This window comes from Scatophagus argus, chromosome 24 (genome assembly GCF_020382885.2).
Source record: "Scatophagus argus isolate fScaArg1 chromosome 24, fScaArg1.pri, whole genome shotgun sequence".
In the NCBI taxonomy this organism is placed as follows: Eukaryota; Metazoa; Chordata; class Actinopteri; family Scatophagidae; genus Scatophagus; species Scatophagus argus.
In genome coordinates, this window is record NC_058516.1 from 7,844,344 (window position 1) to 7,867,525 (window position 23,182).

At 39.8% G+C, this 23,182-nt stretch overlaps 1 protein-coding gene across 7 annotated transcripts in view; it reads right to left on the reverse strand.

Annotated features, from left to right (window-relative positions):
• Positions 1–23,182, reverse strand: part of LOC124055432 (gamma-aminobutyric acid receptor subunit gamma-3-like) — a 93,906-nt gene that overhangs the window by 62,766 nt on the left and 7,958 nt on the right. For all 7 annotated transcript variants that reach the window (XR_006842640.1, XR_006842639.1, XR_006842641.1 and 4 more), the window contains one exon: positions 6,407–6,474. Coding sequence is in view for 4 of the 7 variants with exons in the window: in XM_046382284.1 (XP_046238240.1) it covers positions 6,407–6,474 (68 nt within the window). In the remaining 3 variants the exon portion in view is untranslated. The remainder of the gene's footprint in view (positions 1–6,406; positions 6,475–23,182) is intronic.

Below are 23,182 nucleotides of genomic sequence, written 5' to 3' on the forward strand. Positions count from 1 at the left end.
TTTTCTATGACATGGGCTTATTATTGACTTACAAGCTAATTGTTTAAAATTATTTATTAAGTTGTATTGTAAAATGAAGCTAATGTACTATTGCATCACAAAGCCACTAGAGCTAGATGTGGGATTGAGTTCCAAACTTTGGAACTATACAAATGTATGGTCTGAAACCATCATCACCAGTTCATTTGTACTAGTTCATTATAGCCTGCAGAAATTACTTGAATTTAAAAGACAAAACCAGAAATAGCACAAATAAATGGACCTATAGTACAAAGGCCAACCGTGTTATTTATTTCTTTACCCAAATACATTTTAATTTCCTTGCTCTTGGCTGGGAAATATCAGTTCATAATGAGATTACACTGAGCTACAAATATATTAATTGCCATGTATATTCGCTAAATGTCTTAGTAACTTTGATTTTTCAGACATTTTTGAAGTCTTTTTTCATTTCCAACAATGACTAAAGGATGTACTGAAAGCAATGTAACCCACTCTGTGAACCGACTGCACTAAATCCTGTTGAATAAATTTGGTTTCCTTTCTGCATTTAGATGAGCTTTTATTTGTGTGTCCACGTGTCTTTTCTGCTGCTTTCCAAAAGAGTTTTTCGTGCACCTCATGAACTGTGGCATGAGACAGGCAGCCATTTCATCTGAGAAGCTGGTTATAGCACATCTTTACATCATGACACTCATTAATTTGCAGCTGGGGTTAAACACTAAGTAAAGCATTGACATGGGGTGTATAAAAGATAATGCCCAGTCACACTTTGAGCTATTTCCCCTAAAAACATTTTCTTTATAAATAGATATCGTAGGTTTTCACTGTGAATGTGATAATAAGCTAAGCTGTGACACAACTGTCACACAGCTACAAAAAGAAGCCCAACACTTATGCATAAGGTGAAAATGATTTGCTTTGATGCCTCAGTCAGATGTGATCAGTAAACAGGCCACACTGATGTCTAAAGGAAACATTTCTTATCTCTCCGATCGCAACAACACATGTCCAGTGGCTACAGCGCAGTTTATGCTGTTGATGTGCCTGTTCCAGTACAGCGTGTTCTCCTAAAAATTAATCTCATTTACAAATAGCAGTAGCAATTTGTAGGGAATTATTTCTTCCTGAACATGACGACAAAGCAATGGGAAACTAACCTCTAGCTCAAAGGATACATCTGGAGTAATCATATATTTTGTTTATTACCAAGTCATTCCATGAAAAGATCAAAACCAACAATGTGTAGGTTCATTTCTGGCTTTCCCTTCCTCAGCTCTAAGTCAATTAGTTCCTAATGTGCAAGAAAAATCCCCGGAAATTACTCATATTTCCACCTGTGGATTAATACACATTCAGTGCTCTGGTGAGGATTTCAGACAGCAGGAAATATATATATATATATATATATATATATATATATATATAGATATATAAAATCTGTACATCCTCAAATGTCTGGCTTTTGAGCTGTTAAAATCTGACAGCATTTAGGCATTTCTCCATCTGCTTCATATTTCTGGAAGCATGAGGAAAGCTTTTTCTTCATGCATACTTATCGCAAGCTTTGGACATATTTAACATTCCTCTGTTACATTTCTAAGGTGGGTCTAATTTTGGCAAACCAGGACGTAACCGTGGTTTGGTTTCACGTGAGCAGTTTATTTCATGGACTGAGCAGGTGGTCCCAATATTTTTTATGCCTGGTTGATACACCACCAGGCTCAATTGCAGAGCGGCAAATTCAAGGCGCCACCCACCCGCTCGCTCAAGCGTAGACGAGCAGAACATAGTGTCGATGTCAATGTGCATCCATCTTTGTCTGTCAATTTAACGTCTGTGTTATCTGACTCTCCCAGCAAAAAAAGTCCAGCACTCTCACTTGACTTTAATGATGCTAATGCTGTTAAATCATTCAACCATTCATCACAGTATGTCCTAAATTACTATCAGCTTCATTTGGCATTGCATCATCCCAGACAGTGCCCATTACCATTCCAGCAAATGAGGAAAGATAATGTGTTGTGTCCAAAAGCTAATGAGAAGCTTCCTGGAGTTTGGTTGCTGAATATATCGCAGCACGGAAGTCAGCTGCGGTGTATGTTTGATCAATACACGCCTCAGATCCTCAGGGTTTGACCTGATTTTTCATGTGCAAGCTACACACAGACACACACACACACTAGGATATACACCCATGAATATCAGACGCAGCAAACAGGCTAAATGGAGGTCTCAGGGCAAATGATGGACTGCACTCAAGCAAAAAGAAAGAGTGCAGTGCAGAATGAATGTAGTGCAAGGCCAGGCTGAGACAAGCCAGACCACACTGAAGAAATCAGTTGTTTTCTCTGTGACATCGTAACATGTCCACAGAGAAATGGATAAAAGGGGGAAGAAACATAGAGGCGGACACATAGAGGGAGAGAGAGGGAGCGAGGGAGACAGATAAAAGTGTTGTGACTTTGCACTAATTCCAGTCCAGTCAACCCCGGGGGCAGCCGGGGATTCACATCCCACTGACCAGCGTCCATCAGTCCTGACAGAGTGAAGCCAATCAGCGCTTACACAGGAGGAAAATCACTGGAATGCCACAGCGGGATTCTGTTCTGCACTGAAACAAACTTTGGGCTCCCACAGTGAGGCCAGCCCAGACATGCCTCACTGACCTACTACAGGCTACAGGAGTTTTTAATTCACAACTACTATATTTACTCCTGAACGTTCATGTTTGTCTGTGTGTAGCTGTCCTCTACTACAGGTTGCACTCTCTTTCGCTAACATTTTACTTAAAAATAACCATCTTAACACAGACAAGAGTTTAGATTTTCAGTGCAGAAGTACAAAGTAAAATTATGAGATTTTCTCACTTATATGCTAGAATAAACATCATTTGCATAGCTAGTTGCAGTCATAAATAGAAACAAGGACATTCACAAAAACAGCTCAACTCTGCCAGCAGTTTAGAAATTGAGGCTTTAAGGATGCATTTTATCCCAGTACCTCGTGCATCTGCTGCGCCGTGTTATAAGGCTTAGCAGGAAGGTAGAGAAAAATGCTGTCAAACAAAATGTAATGTTTGTAAACCGAGTGTCTTCCACACCAACAGTGCCTTTACTGTACTTCACCAGTATTGACCCCTGCCCAATTCAAACCAGTCAGAAGAGCAACACAAAGGAGCATCCCATGGCTCAGTGCTTGAGCCCCTACTTTCTTCATACATGCTCCCTTTGGGTCCCATAATCAGATATCATGTACACTGACATAATGATTCATCCACACGTCCACCTAGAGGATGGCTATACTCACACTTTGCACCAACAAAACATTTCCAGCAAACAGTTTACCCCTAAACACATTCATCAATCCATCAACAAACCTGTTTTTTTCTTTTGTAAAGTACTGTGAGCTTCAATTTAAGGTCATGATTATTTTACCTAAAAAAAAAAAAGAAAAACAAACTTAAATGAAAGTGCAAATTGATCTATTGTCTTATGCTGCTGAAAAGTAATAACATACATGAGCTGTTTTTAAGTTTGTTCTTGTGTGTAACTCAACTTATGTATGTATGTCTGTCCCTAACCTTGGACTGCACCTCTGCCAGTTACCATATACGGCAGCAGTATTATTAATTATTGCTAAACTATAGCTTTGTAGAATTCTCAGTTCTGATTGGAAAGTAAAAGGTAATCTTAGGTCTTTGGACTTCACATTTGGCCATGAGCATTTGGTCCATTTTGCTGATTCAAATCATCTCTTCAAATTATGTCACTTCTACCAGAAAGCTGGTGCTCACTGGTGCAGACCGTCCTGTTTTTTGATGTAGGCTTCTCTGTGGCTTTAGTTTGAAATAGAACCATTTTATCGGTTTTATCTGTAGTTTGGATTGATGTCTTTTGTGAGCAGCCATGTAATAACCAGCATCCTGCAGGAAGGAAGTCAGCATGGCAGAATTAAGCTTCAAAAGCCTTCTATTTACTTGCTGAATCACACTCTGCCGGGGCTTCAGCTGGAGCCATCAGTTTGCTATACATTATCCTTAAATGATGACATACAGAGTGGATAAAAGAAAAGAAACAGTGCAATACAACAATACAATACAAATTTCTTTCTGATTTAGTCATCCTTCAGATTTCTATGAAATAAAATCCAATTTTGACACTATTTATGGTCTTTCCATGGCAGCATTACGGTATTTCTTTCTGCATAAAGTAGCAAAAAGAGCCCTGATATAAGTATTAAAGTTTCTTTACGTATGACACAACATTTGTTCAGTGCATTTAATCTGGGTAACTACCCTTGCTTGTGGTAGGCTCAGCCATTCCTGTACTAGATTTCAGTGGACTTCAGGATTAACAGAAAATGATTAGCATGTGATTCAGCATAATTTTCATCCCACTGATATCAGCCCCACTGTTAACTGTTCGCTTCAAAGTTCAAAGTATTCAACAGGTGTAACATGACGTGGCTTTCACTCAAGTCATAGGAAAACAAAAAGAATTTGTCACTGTTGTTTGTTGTTGTGCACACCATGCAGTCATACTGCAGTTGCTCATGGCTTGAAGGAAAGAGAAAGCAACTGACTTACTTATTTATTGGTTGGCTGAACTGTAAACAGACAAACATGTTTGTTTTTTGTTGCATGTCTGTCAAAATAGCCGCTCAATGACTGTTTGCTGCCTACATAATACTAAGGCCTGCAGTGTTAAACTGTACGTGCCGTTACTATGGCAACTACAGGTGTCACCAAATCAACTCAGACTGAAACATTAAGGATTACAACTTTTGGTATCAACAGTGACTGTTGGTGGTATTCAGGTCAGTTATGTCAACTCAATTTCACAGCCCAATATCATACATTCTTCTCAAAGGGCTTTACAGTCTGTACAATCCTTAGACCTTCGATTCACATAAAGAAAAACTCAGACAGACAGTCATGCAATAGATGCTGTGCATGGGTAACAGTTTAGCAATCTTGCTGCCTTCTCTCTTTCTCTCGCTCTCTCCCTCTTGTGACTGGGTAAATGACAGGTCAGGGAAAATACAACCAATCATTCGATCTGAAACTGACGACACAAAGTGCATCTCCGGTAGGCTCCTCAGAGTCCAGAGTACAGACACAACTGCATCCCAAATTGAATTTACCAAATTGCACTTTAGGAGGAATCCTAAATATCCTCTGCTAAATGACTGCACAGTAATGCACTGGTATAAAATAAGACAGCTGTACACAGCTGCACTCATTTAAAATGTATTCCACTATACCAAACCTTTATCTGAATAACATTATACGGATTTTTTTTTAATGGCTTTCTGACCTGCCAGTAAATATTAACGTGCATAATTTTCTCAATTTAAGCCTACGCGCTTCGAGCACATTACGGTTAATAATACCATTAAATGTCCAAGACAGGAGCGAGACAGCATTGCAAATTAATATACAGGAATGTCATTCAGTGCAGCACATTTGTCCTTGCAACAACTTATTATTATTTTAATTTAATTCTGAATAAGAAGACGTAGTCAAGAATAACCTGAGTTAGAAAAAAAAAGGCCAAATTGCTTTCATATCTAAAAATAATTATTATTGTCAGGAAACAGACACAGCTCAACATCTGGTAATCTTCTAGGATCAAATAAAACGCTTCATTATTTCTTATCGCTCATTCAGCATCTGCAAAGCAGTAAGCTTATGATGTTTTGAAGAAGGGTTTTCAAGCAAAAACATTAATATTACCTTTGAGTGTACCGACAGTTTTTGCATTATATATAATGAAATTGAATCCATTTAGTCTACTGCACATGATTCAAGGCCTAACCACAGACTGTTTATTCATTTAGTTGTAGGAAAAGTAGCCATTTTCTCATTATAGCTCATCAAGCTTTCAGTTTCAGTCTTTTATACTTTTTGTCGAATCTGATCAGGCCTTCCATAATGAAATACTCATCGATCCATGTCCTGGAGTTTCTCCAAAACCATTTTTTCCTTCTAGTCAAACTTTGTTCTGGAAATTACCATACTAATGCAAATAAAGCTGAAAAGTCAAAACATTAGGAGAAAATAAAACTTTGTTGTAGTCTCCTTCCTTCCACAGAGACATTGCTGTCTGACTCGATAGCTGAGAGCTTTCATAGCAGAATTTCTATTACTCCTCTCGGTTTTTTTTTTTTTTTTCAAAAACACACTCATTTGCTTAATCCGAGCTGATCCACAGAACGTGAAACAAAGTGTCTGCACCTGCCTTTCCTGGCTTTCTTCAGCACAGAGACAGCTGTGGTGGCCCACATGACCAAATACAGCATGAGTAACGGCAGCATTCATGTATGATGATGCTAATGTTGGACAATGGACAAATGCGTGTGCGTGACTGGAGGAGACAGGGAGAGAGTGAATGCTTCAACTCACCATATCAATGGATGACACAGGCCCGATGCTGTTGACATATATGCCCACATCGATGACTGTCGGTTTCACTGCAAGAGCCAGAAGGAAGAAAAGTGAGTTATAGTAGCTGCACATTTGTTCGTGGGACACGTGTGAGATTTATGCATGTAATCATTCTATTTTAGTTGTCATTTATCATTGTTTTCATTCTGCACTTATGTGTGACTGAAACTGCATGTGTGTCCACAGACAAAAATCAAATCAATAATCAAGTTTAAAACAATGGCTACCATCAATCAGTGTCACCTTGACAAATAAAACAAGTCTATTTCCTTTACTATGAAGGCAGAACCAGCCATTTATCATCCTCAGAGAGAGGATATACTTTTGAAATCTCAAAATCTCCACTGTGCTTCCTGGCGCAGTTACTGTGTTACCATGGCAAATAATAGCATTTCCAGTCAGTATGCAGGATCTTGGCTAGTTCTGCTTGGCAACAACATTTGAGTTGGTTCTAGGAGCATCTGAAAGGTGGAATGTACCAGACTTAAAAAAGCTGCAGCTAAAATGTTTTTTGTTTGTTTAATTACTGCAAATCAGGAAGAAAAATTCTCACTACATCATCAACATCTCTGACAAACATACCCACACAAGCTCAAACCTGTTAGGTGGTGTTTAACATGACGTGGAGCCCTCTTGGCCATGTTTTCATTCTTAGCCACCTAACAGCATGTCTCTATGAGTGGCACTTCAGCCCACCACTTCAGTGTAGAAACAGGTGAAAAACTTGAGGGTAAATTTTGTGCAGATATTCATTGGTTCCCAGAGGTGAATCCTAATGGCACTGGTCAAGTGACATCACTTGAGTTAGCATTGGTTGGTTGCGGTTAAGACTACATATTTCAAAACGGAAAAAATTCAAAACACATCAAAAAACAACACCCAAATCTTAGACCTAACCAACAGTTTGCCTACATGGTTTGTCATGAAAGAAAGGAGGCAGTTTTAACAAAGTGATTTTACTCTGGTTCTGGATATTCATATTCATCCCCTGCAGGATGAATCGTAAACACTTTGGCAATTGCTTTTATCCAATATGACAAAAAAATAAAATAAACTTCATTTACAAATGGCATCCCCATCAGACACTTTTTAAAGTCAGTCTACATATAACAGCGACCACCATTTCTCTCTCACACTCTCACAGCAAAAGGCACTTCACGTTCCAGAAACACACACACAAACACAACTTTATCCCTTTACAGTGCGACTGAACACGATGGCTGCAGAGCCTCTTTCAGACAAAAGTGTAAATGCGGCAGGGCGAGCCGTTTTGGTTTCAACATATTATGGGCACACTGCAGGTGTGAGGGCCCTTGCATCAGATAGTGTTACATTTCTTTTGTAATATTTTTGCAGGACTGTGACCAGAAGGCACTGTTCAAGTAAATTATGATGGTTACGCTGAAATGTTCTTGCTACCTTGCCTTTATTAGATTTATTAGCACAGCCCCAGCGTAGTAAAACACCACATTCCTCCAAATGCTGTTCATTTTCGCATGTTTGCATACCTCCTTCCCTGAAGAAAGAGCACCTTTGAGCTGTGTGCTTAAACCCTGACCTTGTTCAGTCCAGCTGCTCATGATCCAACACAAAGAGGCTGTGGTTTTACACAGCAGCTTCCAGGTATGAATGAATATAAAGCACACGGATGCAACAAAAACAACACAAAAAGCATTTGCACTTATTAAGTAAATAAACTTTAATTAGAATCTATTAGCATTACTGGCTGCTTCTCTACACTGTCAATTAAGAGCACTGAACACATGGCACTCTGCATGTAATCCAATTTATATTAATTGTCACATGTTGGGAAAAGAGCTACTTATGACCTACACTACATGTATTTCAACTGTTCTTTGACTCACTGACATTGAAGACTTTGTACATTGTTAAACTGCCAGCACCTTCACAGTCATGTAATTTTGTACGCTGTGATGTTGATATGAACTGCAGAACTGAAATACACGCGGGTATATTTATGTGTGCACATCTGCGTGCTATGTCCCGAGGGACCTTCTGTGCTGGGCTGCTGATGCAAACAGTGTTGGTGAGCGAAGGCCTGCTGGGAGGCGTTGATTCAATTCCAACAGCATGTTCTGCTCCGCCAACTGGACAATGAGGGACAACAATGCAGATGCACTTGAGAAATTAGTTTTGTGTTCACAGTTCAGCATATGCCTACAGATATCAATTGAAAAATGTATTAATTCAAAAATACAGTTTCAACTGATAAAACTGAGCTTTGCTTTTAACAATTAGTGAATAACCTGGTGGATATCAACAGTTCATGGCTTGAAAGGGGAGATTATAGACAGCTAGCAGCATGGCCATATGGACGGTAATTTCAGTGAGCTGATCAAGCTCTTTAGTCCAGGCTGAAATATCTCAGCGATGATTGTATGATTTTCACGAAATTTGGCACAAGCATTGAAGCTCTCTTTGTCATGACTTTGGTGATATCCCAACTTTTCCTCTCCTCTCTCATGTTGTAATTTGGTTTCAGACCAAATAAGGACATTCCCATCAGTCTCAGCTGCACTTGATATAATCAGTTCCTGGTCAATGTCACTGTCCTGCTGACTGTGCTAACTCACAGTCCCTTCTTTTCACCTGCCATGGATTTGGAGAACATCACCAACCTCTCCCAGTCAGAAAAGAAGTATTAATGCTGATTTCTGCTTTTAATAATTTTCAAGTCACAACGGGATTTCCTGCTGGAATCATTCAGCTCATAGCTGGCCTTCGTTTGAGTACTGCCTGGCACCATTACTGGGCATCAAGCCCAGTTTGAGGCTCAGAATAAAATCTTTCTTGTCCATTTGGGGAAATTTGGCTATGAAGGTACACAGGACAATGCCTAATCACAATGTACAAATTATAGAGAAATGCACAAGATGCATTCATTGTTCATTCAGGGTAACCAGGGGCTGGAGCGTATTCCAGCACGGTCTGGGAAACCCCAGGAGACGCTGTCTCTCAAGACAGACAGAGGTAAACAATATTCACACATTTTGGCAATGTAGTCTGTTCATCTGCATGTCTTTGGGCAATGGGACGGAAAACACCTGGAGGGAACACAGGTGACAGCGAGAACCACTGTCCCTCCTGTGAGACCCATTTACAGTAACAACTGAGAAAATTGAAGGACCACGAAAATGGAAGCATGGAGTGGAAAGCTGATCTGTTACAGCTTAGCAGGTCTGCAGCATTTGGAAACTGGGACAACCTAAAGGGAATTGTCCTTAATTTACACCACAGTGCGTAATCACGGTAGACAATGACACTCTGAATATACATAAAATATGTTTCACATAGACATTAGTCAGCTTCACTTGGATGTACTTCACCCTCACCCCCACCGGAACTGAGGGTGAGTCTTTGAACACACAGTCATCACAAAAACTGAGCTGACCTGACATATGTCCAAATAACGCATGGCAGATTCATGTGGGATAGTGCATAGGTAATGATGATGCTGCTGTAAAAAAGTGAGTATTCATGACATATTTTCCCTTCTTCCACACTGTTTAGTCATTTTCAGACTTCTGTCTGAAAGCTTGTTTCGCTCTCTTTCATCTCTCACTGGGAAAAGTTAAGCTGAAAACAAGCCAACATCTAATCAATATGGGAGGAAACTAAAACACATACCTACCTAACTGCCTATCTGTCTATCTATCAACCCAATTTTCCACTTCTAAGAGAGAAACCGTGATCCACAGGGGCCAGATGAGTGCCTCTTTTGATTCTTCATGATACTCATCCTCCTCCTCCTCGTCTTGCTTTTCAGAAAAGCATGACAGGCCCCATCTGTATTACCACATTACCCTGTGGGCCTCGATTAAGAAGAAAGGGCTGTTATGCCTGCTTGGGCTGGCTGGCATGACAAATGCATTATGCATTGTCAGCCCCGGCAAACAAGTATACACACATGTATGCAGACGTGCATATCCCAGCTGACCATTCAGCTCCCATATGTTCAGTGTCCGAGGAGCACTGTACTGGGAGTACAGCAGGCCTCAGTAGGCATGTCCTGAGGGCTAGCATCACATCTTCAGTCTCACTTTCAAAATAAATGTGCTGTAAAATAATTAATCACATCTCATTTAGTAAAACTCATCCACAGTACTTCAGGCCTTCTGTTGCCTTGGGTGAATCCTTTGGAAAAATATTGTTTGACAAACAGTACTTCTTTGATAGCTCTGTGAACTACTCTGTCCTACAAATCAAAAAAACTCACTAAATACCATACAGAAAATATTAGGCCACAGAAAGTGCAATTTCTGTGAATATCACAAAACACGGTCCAACTGCACATAGGCTATACAGAAATTCACTTAATTTTAAAGTGGACTGATTTAAAGTGCAAATTGTACTGACAGTTTTCTGAGCTGCTCAATCTTTAGCTAATATTCCTTGTATGGTCACACATACTTGGCAAATAAAGCTGATTCTGATTCTGATTTAACATTTCTGCACATGCAGATGCATTTACAGCAAACAAGTTCTCAAGAAACTAAAGTATTTTTTTTCTTTTTCTTCGAGTTATCATGTTGTTTCCTGTAAACAGTTCATTTGGATCATTCCAGCGGAACAAATACAGTCTCTACAGCTGCAGTCCCTGTTCAGTTATCCTTTTAAGTAATGGGTGACATAGTTCAAGTCACTTATGGATGCACAGGAGTGTAGCCTACACACACTGTAATCTCTCACTCCATCCTCTGCTGCACTGGTACAGCCCATGTCATCCACAGTAATCACACATGATGTCATGCATGGCCTCCGTGCAAAAGACTGCAGCTCACATTCCCCTTGCTTTGGGTTTGCACTGAAAAGATGCTACCGCTGCCACCACTATCAACCGCTGGTGAGCATGCAGTCTCTGTTGCTGTAGTTTTATGTCACCAAAAAGTGCAATTTCGTTAGAAAGAGCACACCATACTTAGTTTTACTTTGCTTCACAGGTAAAAGCATTATGTTCCTTAGATGACATACAGGACTAAATTTCATAATTTAATAACACATTTCAGACGAAAAATGTTTTCTTTTTTTTTAAACCAGTGGTGCATCCAGTGGTGCATCCACGTCTTCCAGTTTCATGTATTTTTAAAACACAGCTTTAGCAAATTTCTCACAATGTTGAACTATTCCTTTAAACAATAGTGCAATCCTTGGACAATACTACAGAAATCACTGATGAGATGAGAAGAGTGACAATACTGAGGGAGTGAGATAATACTGTTATACCAGCCATTCAGAGTTTTGAGCACTGCAACATGGACCTGAAGTCCCAACTGGCTTCCCACCAGTTATCACTCTCTATTGTGTTTGACTGGCTTGTGCTGAATGCAACCAAGAACTGGTCAGCCACACACTGTGTAAAATCAGTAACTGTGAGACTAAATTGTACAAATCTGCAGCTTAAACTACCCTCAATCGCTACATTTCAGACTAGAAATTCCCTGCTCCTATAGTTGTCTTTGATTGGGTAGCTGCTGCAGGCCTGTAGTCATGTGTTGTAACTTATAGCCAAGTTCATTCTATCAGATCTCGTGTAAATATGAGCTGACAGCAGAAATATTTGTGTCAGCCCTCTGCTGTCAGCCCCCTAGTGGTAATCACAAGTAGGCCATGCAGCATGTTCTTTGTAGGCTCCCAAAACAGCGCTTTGGCATTACAGATTGACAGAAGCACAACAACACAGATGCAAACTTGGCAGCCAGTCAGCCGATGTTGGTTTGCTTTGCCTAAAGTCTTTAAAAGGTAGGAAACGTTTCTGATAGAGAGCAAAATACAACACAATAAAGAGTCCAGTAACTGACCTTAAAACTGTTCAACACACTGATGCTTTGTTTCTTATTAGAAGAAACAAATTGAATAATTGTTAACTTTTAACAATAATTCAATTTGTTTCTTCTAATATGAATGTGGCATTAAACCGAGGTAATCAGCATGCAGTACCAAAGCTGAGTTATAATAAATGTCATAGGTATGTACTCAGCGAGAGCAGGTTGCACTGTTGCACCTAATTTTCATGTATGTAACTGCACCAGCTCCACTTGGAAGGAACCTCTCCGCTGTATTCTCCAGCAGTCCTATACAATGGCTAAACAGCAAAATTTCACACACACACACACACACACAAATCGCTGATTAGTGGAAAATGTCAAAACCGTTAATAGTGCTACAAAACACAAACAGCTAAAGGACTTGACTGATTTACAGGGGAAGCTCTCTCAGGAAAGTTTTTAATGAAATCAATCCAGTGGACTTGTCAGATAATTAGTTGATTTACTTCACATTTGGGCAAAATATCAGGGCACGACTTGGCTTGACAAAACACGTTGGTGGGCACAAATTTACAATCATTTGCAGAGATGCGGTTAATGTGACCTCTGTATTTAATATGTTGATAAATGTTAAGTATGGACAAGGTTTCACACAAAGCTACTATCTATATCTGTTCATTTATTTATATACTATATAATATGTTTTAACAATGTATCTAAATTAATCAACCAATAAAGCCCTATTTGTACACTCACTGGCCACTTCATTTGGTACCGGTGTACAATCCAATGCAATCCAGTGCAACTGTTTTGTTGCTAATATTCTGTCCCCCTCAGGAACGCTGAATATTATCAACAAAAATAAACACTGTTAACTTTGCAAAAGCAGAATTTATAGAGCTGCAAACTATTGGTAAGGCCTAGATCCTAAAATTAGTCTACTTGAACCACACTTACCAAAACTGAGCTGACTATTAACAAAACAAAAAACAAATTAAACCACAGTCAATAATGAACCGTTGGAACATATTTCATAGTTGGTGCATGCAATGAGAGGATTTTCAGGATGGAAATAAAGTTGAAGAAAAATCCACCCTGAAACACAAAATCCAGAAAAGCTCTTTCTACCATTTTGCCCTCACTTTTTAGAAGGTCCCTACATTCTGCTCTTTCAACTTCCTTTTAACTCTCAAGTCAGAAGTCTCAAGCAAATCTGATCAAGAGGTAAAATAAACAAAAAAGAGGAATACAAATGATATTATCCTCTATCATTTTCAGTCTGAAGACACTTTGCCAGAAAGAGAAATGTAGTTCTGTGGTTCATCACACTGAGGTTTAAATCATCCAATGAATCTTTTTCTGCCTCTAAGAAATGCTTAAAAACTAAAACTACTTACTACATGTGGGGGACAGAAGCCATCTGGTTCTTCCAAGCAGGAAGAAGCAAAGGCTAAAAATTATTTGAAAATGCTGTCTGACTCGCATCTGTACTCTTCAGCGGTGACATACTCCAAGGATGAGCTTCAACAAGCCATCTGCACCAATGAGGGGGATATCAACTGCACTCACCCAACTACAGAGAAACCGTGGTCTTTCATACCCAGGTGATGTTTATGACTGAGCTCTTCCGCCTCACCTCTGGCAAAGTCGCTAATTAGTATTATGACGCTCATGAAGGTGATGCATATGCATTCTGAAAGCACATGGGATGTGACTGCTGCCTGATCTGATTAATTTGATGCTACAAGAGAAGCCAGGAGACATCTTGACAGACACAAACAGTGGATCCCCTCTCAAACTGTACAGCACATTATGTGAAAAGGAAACTGTTGTACAAAATACATAAGAACTGTGTTTCTGCCCAATGTGAGTCCCCTCTGTTTTTGGTATGCTGAGGAAAATATCTGGCTTATGTCTATTAAATGGGACTGTCACCATTTGGTGATGTTTTCAGAGATTGTTCACTAAAATTAGCCACCTTTACTGATTTGGTATTATAAAACTATTGACAGCAGCAAGCAAAGCCATTACACTTTTCCCATCTCTATTTTTTAAGCTGGTGCCTTTAAGCAAAGATAGTCAATAGCCAGCAAAACTGTGGCTGTACTGAGCAGCTACATCTGCGTGTATGTCCACTGGAATGAAATCAACGCAGACGTTTGCTCAGCAAATCTCCCCTGTACAAACAAATATAATTTAAATCAAACTGTGCAGCTTCACTGGGTGACCCTGCAGAGTGTTTTATTGAACAGATCTCATTATAGAAGCACAAATCCGGCTGATTTCATTGGACAGAGATAAAAGATGACATCAGGTGTGGCAAAATCTCATATATTCTCCTCATAAACGCATAAAAGGAGTCTTAAGTAAGTCTTAACGAAAAGACTTTCCCATCAGACAGATATTGATCGTCTGTGTGTATGCAGTGCGAATTTATGGTTTGGGCATGTTGGTGTGTGGGGGCCGAAGCGTCACATGCTGTACTGTTCCAGATTGTACTCAGCTCTCTGAATCCAATCTAATAGATCTGGGAAGGGAAGGTATTTCTCTTCCCTCTGAGGTTTAATGAGAACCAGGCGAAGGGAAAGGTCTCACCACTTATGAATCGCCACCAGGCAATCGCACGGGCTAATGGCAAGCAATAACTCAGCAAAACAGAGGAGGAGGAGGGAGGGCACGCTTGTTACATACAAACACACACGTTTATGCACACAATGAGGAGGGCGTTTTGTAAATTAGCCCTAAATTCAATTTCTGAATACTTAATGAATAATGTAATAATCAGAACAGGCTCTTCTAACTTCTTTCCCTGGCAAATGAATTGCGTGTCATTCATTTAATGTATCAATTACTTTTTTAATTGACTGAAATCAAAGTGAATGTGACCCACAAGCTGCTACATGCGCATTAATATCAACTTTGAGAGTTTGTTCCCACGCTGTTGAAGATTACATTGCAAATGGATGCAAATGTAAAGATTTTTTTTGCTCATCTTAAACTAATCCCAGGATGCTGTGTTAATAATCAAGGGAATATATTTGTAATAATGCTAAAAGGCATTAGACATCTGCCACGACAGAATAAATTAATACCATAATCCTTTTGATTATTAGATGCCTTGTTCATACAAACCACAACAGTATTTTTAGGCTGACACAAGATTGATGAGATGATTCCTTGGTGACCAGCATTGCACCTTTTCCACAATCAACTCTGTCACTTTAACCAAGGGGGGAAAAAAAAGAAAATCAGAGACACTCGTCACAGCTGGAAATTCTGGAGATTTAATTAGACTTTGTGTCCATCAGGTAAACAATGAATTATGCATTATTTTGCTCCCCTGGTGCAGTCACAACAATGGAAACTGCCTCATACCAAACAAGCTTATATGGAGGATGAGATTTTAGCAGTTTCATACTTCCACGTAAGATGCCATGTCTATCTCCAGAGCCTAAATAGAACAAACCAAGCAATAACATGAAATACAATGTGACCTGTATTTTAACTGTGCCATACATAAATAAAGATCTATTGTTAAAAGGAATGTATCTTTTTCTCTTTTAGCCATGCCACATCAAAGTCAAATCACAACAGAAAACAAAGTGAAGAGGAGTGTTAGATTACAAGACACTCCCAAACTGCTCGATCAAAATAGTCTCTCTGATTTGCTCTCCACAGAAGCTCCACTTAATGTTCATCCATCCCTCCACCCCCAGTTCCTGGCTAACCACGGGTGCTTTGGCTGGAGTGGACATTGGAGACACAGATGGAAATCAATTAAATGGTTAGAGCTCACAGGGATGGGAAATGTGTCAGCCATTATCCAGACCCAGCTTGGTCTTATTACCACCTAATGCACTTCACTTTGGCACCAGACCCGCTTTAAAGCTCTACACGATGGCTCGGTCATTTCTATGTGGTTTCCCATTGAGTGGGAACGCTGAAGGAATGAAAGCTTCACAGACTCTCTTTAGAGATAAATTAACATTTTAAGAGAAGCAAAATTTTTGGTCAAGGCCTGCTGTTTGCTGCTCACACAAACAATGTGTGTGTGTTTATTACAAAATGGCACAGGAAAGGTACAGGTGGTATTAAAGAGGTATAGAAGTTTGAAAAAAATAATCCCCATTAATTTGATAACTTGTGCAGTGAGGTCTTCCATAATATAATGAGATCAACTTATCTGTAGGTACGAGCTATGATGATTAAATTGCCTGTCAACACGCTGGCAGATATCACCATGACAACATAATATCCCAAATGCAATGTACCATGTCAGCATATGACAATACACGACACGATACTGACACAGAAAAAGTCTCCATCATTTAATGATGGAAACTTTTTTTGTGTTCTTTCACATGTAAAAACAGAATAGGCTCTTTGAGACTGAAAATATGATGCGTTTTTTAGCTAAATTTTCTCAGTTGGATGATTATTCAAAACATGAGCTGTGCTTCAGTATTGGAATCTTTTTTGTGGCAGAATTTCTCTGCCAAGCTCAGGAGGGAAGGCGGAGACCGAGCTATAAAATAACTGGTAATTTTGTGATGAGGTTGACAGACTTAAGCAAACACAGTACATGAGACTGATACCAGACTGGCTTCCACTTGGCTGATCAGCTCTCCAGAGCCAGCTGCACCCTTTGGAGGTCGTGCTCTGATTTTCTCCTGAATTAGAAGGGGACGTGACAGTGAACAAATATATTTTCCTCAAGAGAAAATACAGCAATGTGATGTTTGGCTGCGCTACCCGTTTAACATACTTTCCACACTGCAAAGAATCTACTCTGCAGCAACACACTCACATTTGGTATTCTAAATATTTCCTGTAAAAAAATCACACCTGTTGCATAGTGGGTAACGCCCATCATGAGTCTGAACCAGTTAACCAGAAATTCTAAATCAGTGGACTATCTTTAAGTTTCAGCATAAACAACCTGGAAAAACATTGTTAATCCTGACATAGTAAACCTCTCTAACACACACAAAGAAAGCACCAAAATACATTTGCATTGTAGACCTCATGAAAGGTTACTCTATCTGCCAGCTTGTGTGTGCGTATATGTGTGCGTCTGCAAGTGTGTATCCACGTCTGCAGCAACCTGGTCAGAAGCTCCAGCACCTCCTTCCCGCAGGTGACTGTCAGCTCGGCTAACCTGGCTAAGATGTGAGGAGAAGCATTTGCCAGCATCTAAACTCCTCTTCATCTAATGAAATGTCACTGCACTTGAAATATTGAGGAGGCTCATCTGAGAATTGTCCTTTCAGCTGGTGAGGTGTCACCGCTGTGCCAAATGTCAGCTCTGTGAGGATCAAGGAAGAGGAGGCCTGCCAGGACCGAGTCAGCCTCAAAGCTGCCAACATCTGAGCCAGAGGTGCAGAGAGTAACTATTTTACTTCAGCGGACATGCCGTTAAAATTTTGAGAGTTAACTCCCCCTCAGCCGGAAGTCATCAATCAAAACTGAAAACTCTGTTAGCACTGAAAAAATCGATATAAATCAGTCTAAGAATCAGGGATGTAATTTTCCCAGATTAATCTGAGATTCCAAATCATCTGACCTAAAAATGTGACAACCGTGAATCTGTAAGTCGTGGTTACTTGGCTCTTACACCTTCCTGAGCAGTGAAGATAAGAGTACAGAGGGACATAAGGACATTGTCAATGCCATCCTACAAAAGCGTGACACAAGAAATGTCACTGTGTGGTGTGTGTGTGCTCCTGTAGCAGTTGTTGCCATAAAATGCTTTACATTACAAGACACCCAAAATATTAAGTTTAAATGACTAATTGTTGTTTATTTCAAGTTTCCTTTAGAACTGATTTGAAGTTTATCACGTTGACCTGTCAAAAAATACAGAAAATTAAACAAAAACAGAGTGAATTTGAATTTGTCTGTTTTCAATCCGATAATCTTCTGATCTTTTCAAAGAGGCTGCACATGTTTCTGTTCACAAGTGAGGGGGCAACTCAATTTTAAAAATCCTCCTGTGATTGCGATTGATGACCTTGATCATCTTCTCAGGCACACGTATTTCTTTAAATTCAAAGATCAAAGCGGCACTGACTGACGGAAGTTACTTGAGGATAGGATGATAACTGTAACTGACTTCAGCACATAATGGTGTTTTCTCAACCTTTCCAGTCACACTCATAAATAAAGAGTTTAATGGGAATGGGATGTCGTACTGACCCACAATTTGGAAAAATCACCACAAGCAAAGGCTGAAAAGTGTCTGAAAGATGCTTCATATCAGAGGTTTTCGGTCATTTCTGAGCTGAGTGTGAAAGATAGCTGACATTGAGTGTGCTTATAAGAACTTCCTTCACTTAATTCTGGCTGTATTTGTCCAACAGCCTGAAAACAAAAGCTCACTGCTCCCAAGGCCCATTGTTTCCAAAATTAGACTCCTGTCCTCAATATCTTACATGAGATACATCAGTTAAACTGACCATACCAGAGTGTGTAGTTTAGGAAAAACGGGCCATGGGAATAACAACATGCCGTCTTCAATCCATGTTTCAACACATGTTCTCCATCAGCATGTTTCCTCAGAAGGGACTAAAGTTCAGTTACAGGATACACCACATGACGACCAAGTCTTTATCAGTTATCCAATTAAAGGTCTGGGTGCCAAATGTCCAAGACTCAAATTTTAATATGAGTTGATAATAAATAAAGAGAAGAGCTCTTACTGGTACTAATTTGGTCAATCTTGGACTGACAATAGGTGATAATGACTTTCCTGGAACAGAAAGAAACCACCTGGATTTATAATCCCAGAAACTTGCATCACAGAAGGATGAAGGATTTTATATATATTATAAAATATTATATTTTGTTATTTCAACACTGCAATATACAGAATGAAAAACACAGTAAAGAAGGCCATTTGAGAGCAACACAAACACTTCATTGTTATTTCAGACCATGAATAATAAAAAAAAAATAACTCAAGCTCAGCCTGAAGTTTCTAAGTAAATAATGTTAATATTGCTCAAATCCAATTTCTACTGCTTTGTGCTTTAATAAAACAAAGGATGTGACTAAATCTTTTATCAAACAGAGCGAAGATGTGGGGCTGCTGACGTATACTGTACAAAGATACGAGTAGAAAGACCAAATGTTGCCATGCCTCCATCTCATCCTCCACTCCTACACTTCGCCCTGGAGTGATCAAATCTGACATGACTTCTGAATTGGATCTATGAGATTTTAAAGTAGGATGCAAAGTGGGTCATACTTTCACTTGGATTTCAAAAAGCCTCCTATCTGGACTGCGAATATCAGCCGTGAATTATGTAGGAGCACACAGTAATTGATAGTAAACAGGAGGAAAGGAGGAAAATAAAGGGAGTGTGTGAAGAAATGGAAGGAGAGAGAGAAAGAGAGAAACAGATGGAGAGAGACAGGAAACAGCTGCAAACCAATGATGTCTGAGAAGCTTTGGTTTCTATTTCTGACACGCACCTGGCTTTTATCTGAATCAAAGTCCTTCTCTTTAGACACACACACACTTGGATCATGCACATAACACTTCTGCGTAAAAATATGCAACGAAAGCCAGACCACCAGTTTTACAGAGCTCCATAAATCCTATAAATAAACAAAACCACTTGAACAATATGATGGATAAAAGTACAACTACAATTACAACTAAAAAGAGTAGCTGCTTGTTGGTCACAGTTACACACATAGAGACACACACACACACACACACACACACACACCACCTCCTATTGCAATTGTCTCTTTCACTCCCACCTGCAGACTTAATTGTAAACACCAGATATATTCAGACATAATGGTGGATATGATTGCAGCGACAGGTCAGATCAATCAATAGCATGTTGGCTATGAACAATTATGGCCTTCTCTCATTGCCAGCTGCTGTGATCACACCTGAGCTGCAACTGGATTAGCTACCAGGCTGACCCTGAATTGTGTACTGAATCAGGGGAAAAAACAGTCGCTGAGCAGCTTGTTCAAGAACACTTTAAAAGAAAATCCGGCTCTCTCTCCAAGGTAGGCCCAGTTATTTAACTCTGTTGTTGTTTCTACAAAGTTGAGGGATGTTACTTTTCTCATGTTGTACGGACAGACACATGCTTGAATGCTTCTGGTGATTGGGCTTCAGTATACACAGAACAAAGGGTAATGTCGAAGGTAGGTGGGTTTGCTTGGTTTTGAAACTATCCTGTGAACTGGTCAAACAGGCAACCTATCTAACCCTATCCAACTAATAAGGAAATGCAAGTTTTCGAACCAGTGGCTTTCAACCATTGAACCACAACTGAGGCAGCACTTGTTGCCTGCCTGCATGCCCGCCCCCCCACATCACATTTATAATGCTGTATATGCCATATGTACATGTCATTGTGGAAATGGATGCTTCTGCATAAACACCACTTCCACTCCCACAATAATCCATACATGGATGTAAAAACATCCATTTTTCATGCTGATGATCGTGTCTGGTCTACAACTCATTACACCTGTCAGTGAGATGAGCAGCAAAAAGGAAAAGGTACAATTAAACCAATTATGTGGCAACCACAAGGTTCTCCAACAGAACACCTCACACCTGGCAGTTATCTCTAGAAAACCATGTGCACACTGACCTGAGGTCTGTGTGAGCTGACACATTCTCACCCTACATTCTTCTTTCATGACACCCAATTAAATTTAACAACGAAACCAATCAGTTAACTAAACCTCAGATGTGTCTTAAGGACACAAAAGCCTTGGATTACCTGCACTTTTATGCTACTAAACTAAGGCAAAACTCAAGTGCTGAACCCCAAACAAAATCTAATAATATAGCTCCTCTGGGAGTAGCAGTAAATACGTTCTGTGATATGCATAGGAAGGATATGTCCTTTAATTCCCACATAAATCAAATCAATCAATCAAATAAATGCATTCTTTCACCTGCTTGACATTACAAAAATCCTGTCTCAAAAAGATGCAGAAAAATTTGTCCATATATTTATTACTTATAGGCTGGATTTTTGCAGGCTGGATTTTTTCTCTAAAGACTGATTCAGAATGCTGCCATGCATTTACTGGCAAGAATTCATATAAGATCATATTTCTCCCACACTTCTCTACACTGATTATCTGCAAAATCCAGAATGGAATTTAAAATCTTTCTTATATACAAAGCACTTAATGGTCAATCACAATCATACCTTACAGATCCATTTTACCATATTATCCGACTAGAACATTACATTCCCAAGATGCCAAAAGTCTCCAAAACTAAATTAACAAGCCCCTCTCCTGTGGAGACATTTTCTGGACTTGGTCTGAGAGGCAGACCCCCTCTCTACGTTTAAGAGTAGGCTTAAAACTTTCTTTTTGATAAAACTTATGGTTAGGGCTAGCCTAAGCTGACACATTTCACCCCATGTGTCTATAGCATACTTCTGCACTGCACCAAAATCCTTACCCACCACTGCAAGCTACTACAACAGTAGCCTCTTTATCATCTACTGCTGACCTCTGAATGATGATGGATGTTTTCACTCCTGCATATCTAAATTAGACCACTCTGTTCATGCAGTATGCATGAACAGAGTGGTCTAAGGAGTTACCACAAACTTAGACTGTTTGATTTCCGTACAGTCACTGTTAAAGCTTGTCATCGCTGCAACCAGTTAGCGCTCCAATTGGTGACGAGGTCTTAGAATGTATGGAAAGGGTCTTAAAAAGCATTAAATTCAACTTCAGGATTCCTGCGTATACCCCGACTAAGATAAGACAATCCACCTTCAAACCTGTTCACTCTAGCCATCTATGGAAGATCAGTGCTACTCTGCATATCCAAGCATTACAACTTCCCTGAGTCGGCTGTCTGTGAGCTAAATTCTGGAAGGCACAAAGACATGAATCCTTTTACTGTTGGGTTGCTGCCGTATTTTTAGAATGTGATTCAGTCCTAACTTTAATCTAACGCCTTAAATCATCCCCCAGCACCCAAACTCTAAATGTGCGTGGACGTAGAGCCGTCGCAGCATACAAAGCCCTCCACTTTGTCCTCGATTCCCTGGTGAGCACACACGCCAACACTGACACACTTGCGAATGCTCCGACGGGCACACACGCACATCTTCGCACAGTACACGGGGATCCCACAGATCCCACATAGTGATCACACTCTGAATCCAAAAGGAAAGTGACACAATAGGGACACAAAAGCATCTCATCTTCATCTAAGGCGAACTGCTTCTTATCGGTTAAGGTGAGGCTCAACACTTGTTCAGCTCAGGGAAATGTGGGACGCTTTTTCACAAGTGGACCAGTCAGCCACTTTATATGAAGATTAGGCTCACTGCTGACTTCACAAGACTGAAAGAGACAGGAGGAAAACAAACCGGGGAACTAAGATAACAACCCTGTTATGTTGCATCTTGGACTTCTACTGTTTATTTCTTGAGTTTCACTGCTGTTGAACTGAAATATATCCCTAGTTTGGAAGAAAAAAACGCCTAAAATGACACACCCAAATAAAAATGACCATGAACCAGTTTAACTATACGCATAAATGATATCCAGCCTTCTATGTATAAGAACACACTAGATAACACAGACACAGAGCAGTGGGCCTTTGAAGGGGCTAAATATTGACCATACCATGCAATCTGGATGTATATGAACTGTGCAATATCTTTATGGCTGAGTCCCATCTGAATCTACCAACAGATCCAAATAAGGCTGTGAACTTGTATATGCACCTAAGAAAGGCTATCAGTGTATAAGTCACAAGTATTGAGTTGTGTCCTATAGGAACCAGAGAGTTGAGCTGTTGGTATAGTGTATATAGCATTTCCTTGCTATCATTAACCATTCTATGTTTATGCTCTATCATTTTAAATTATTTTAACTTTTTTCTAGAAACATGTATGTTTGGCTTGATGTATGGATCAAAATACAACACTACTGA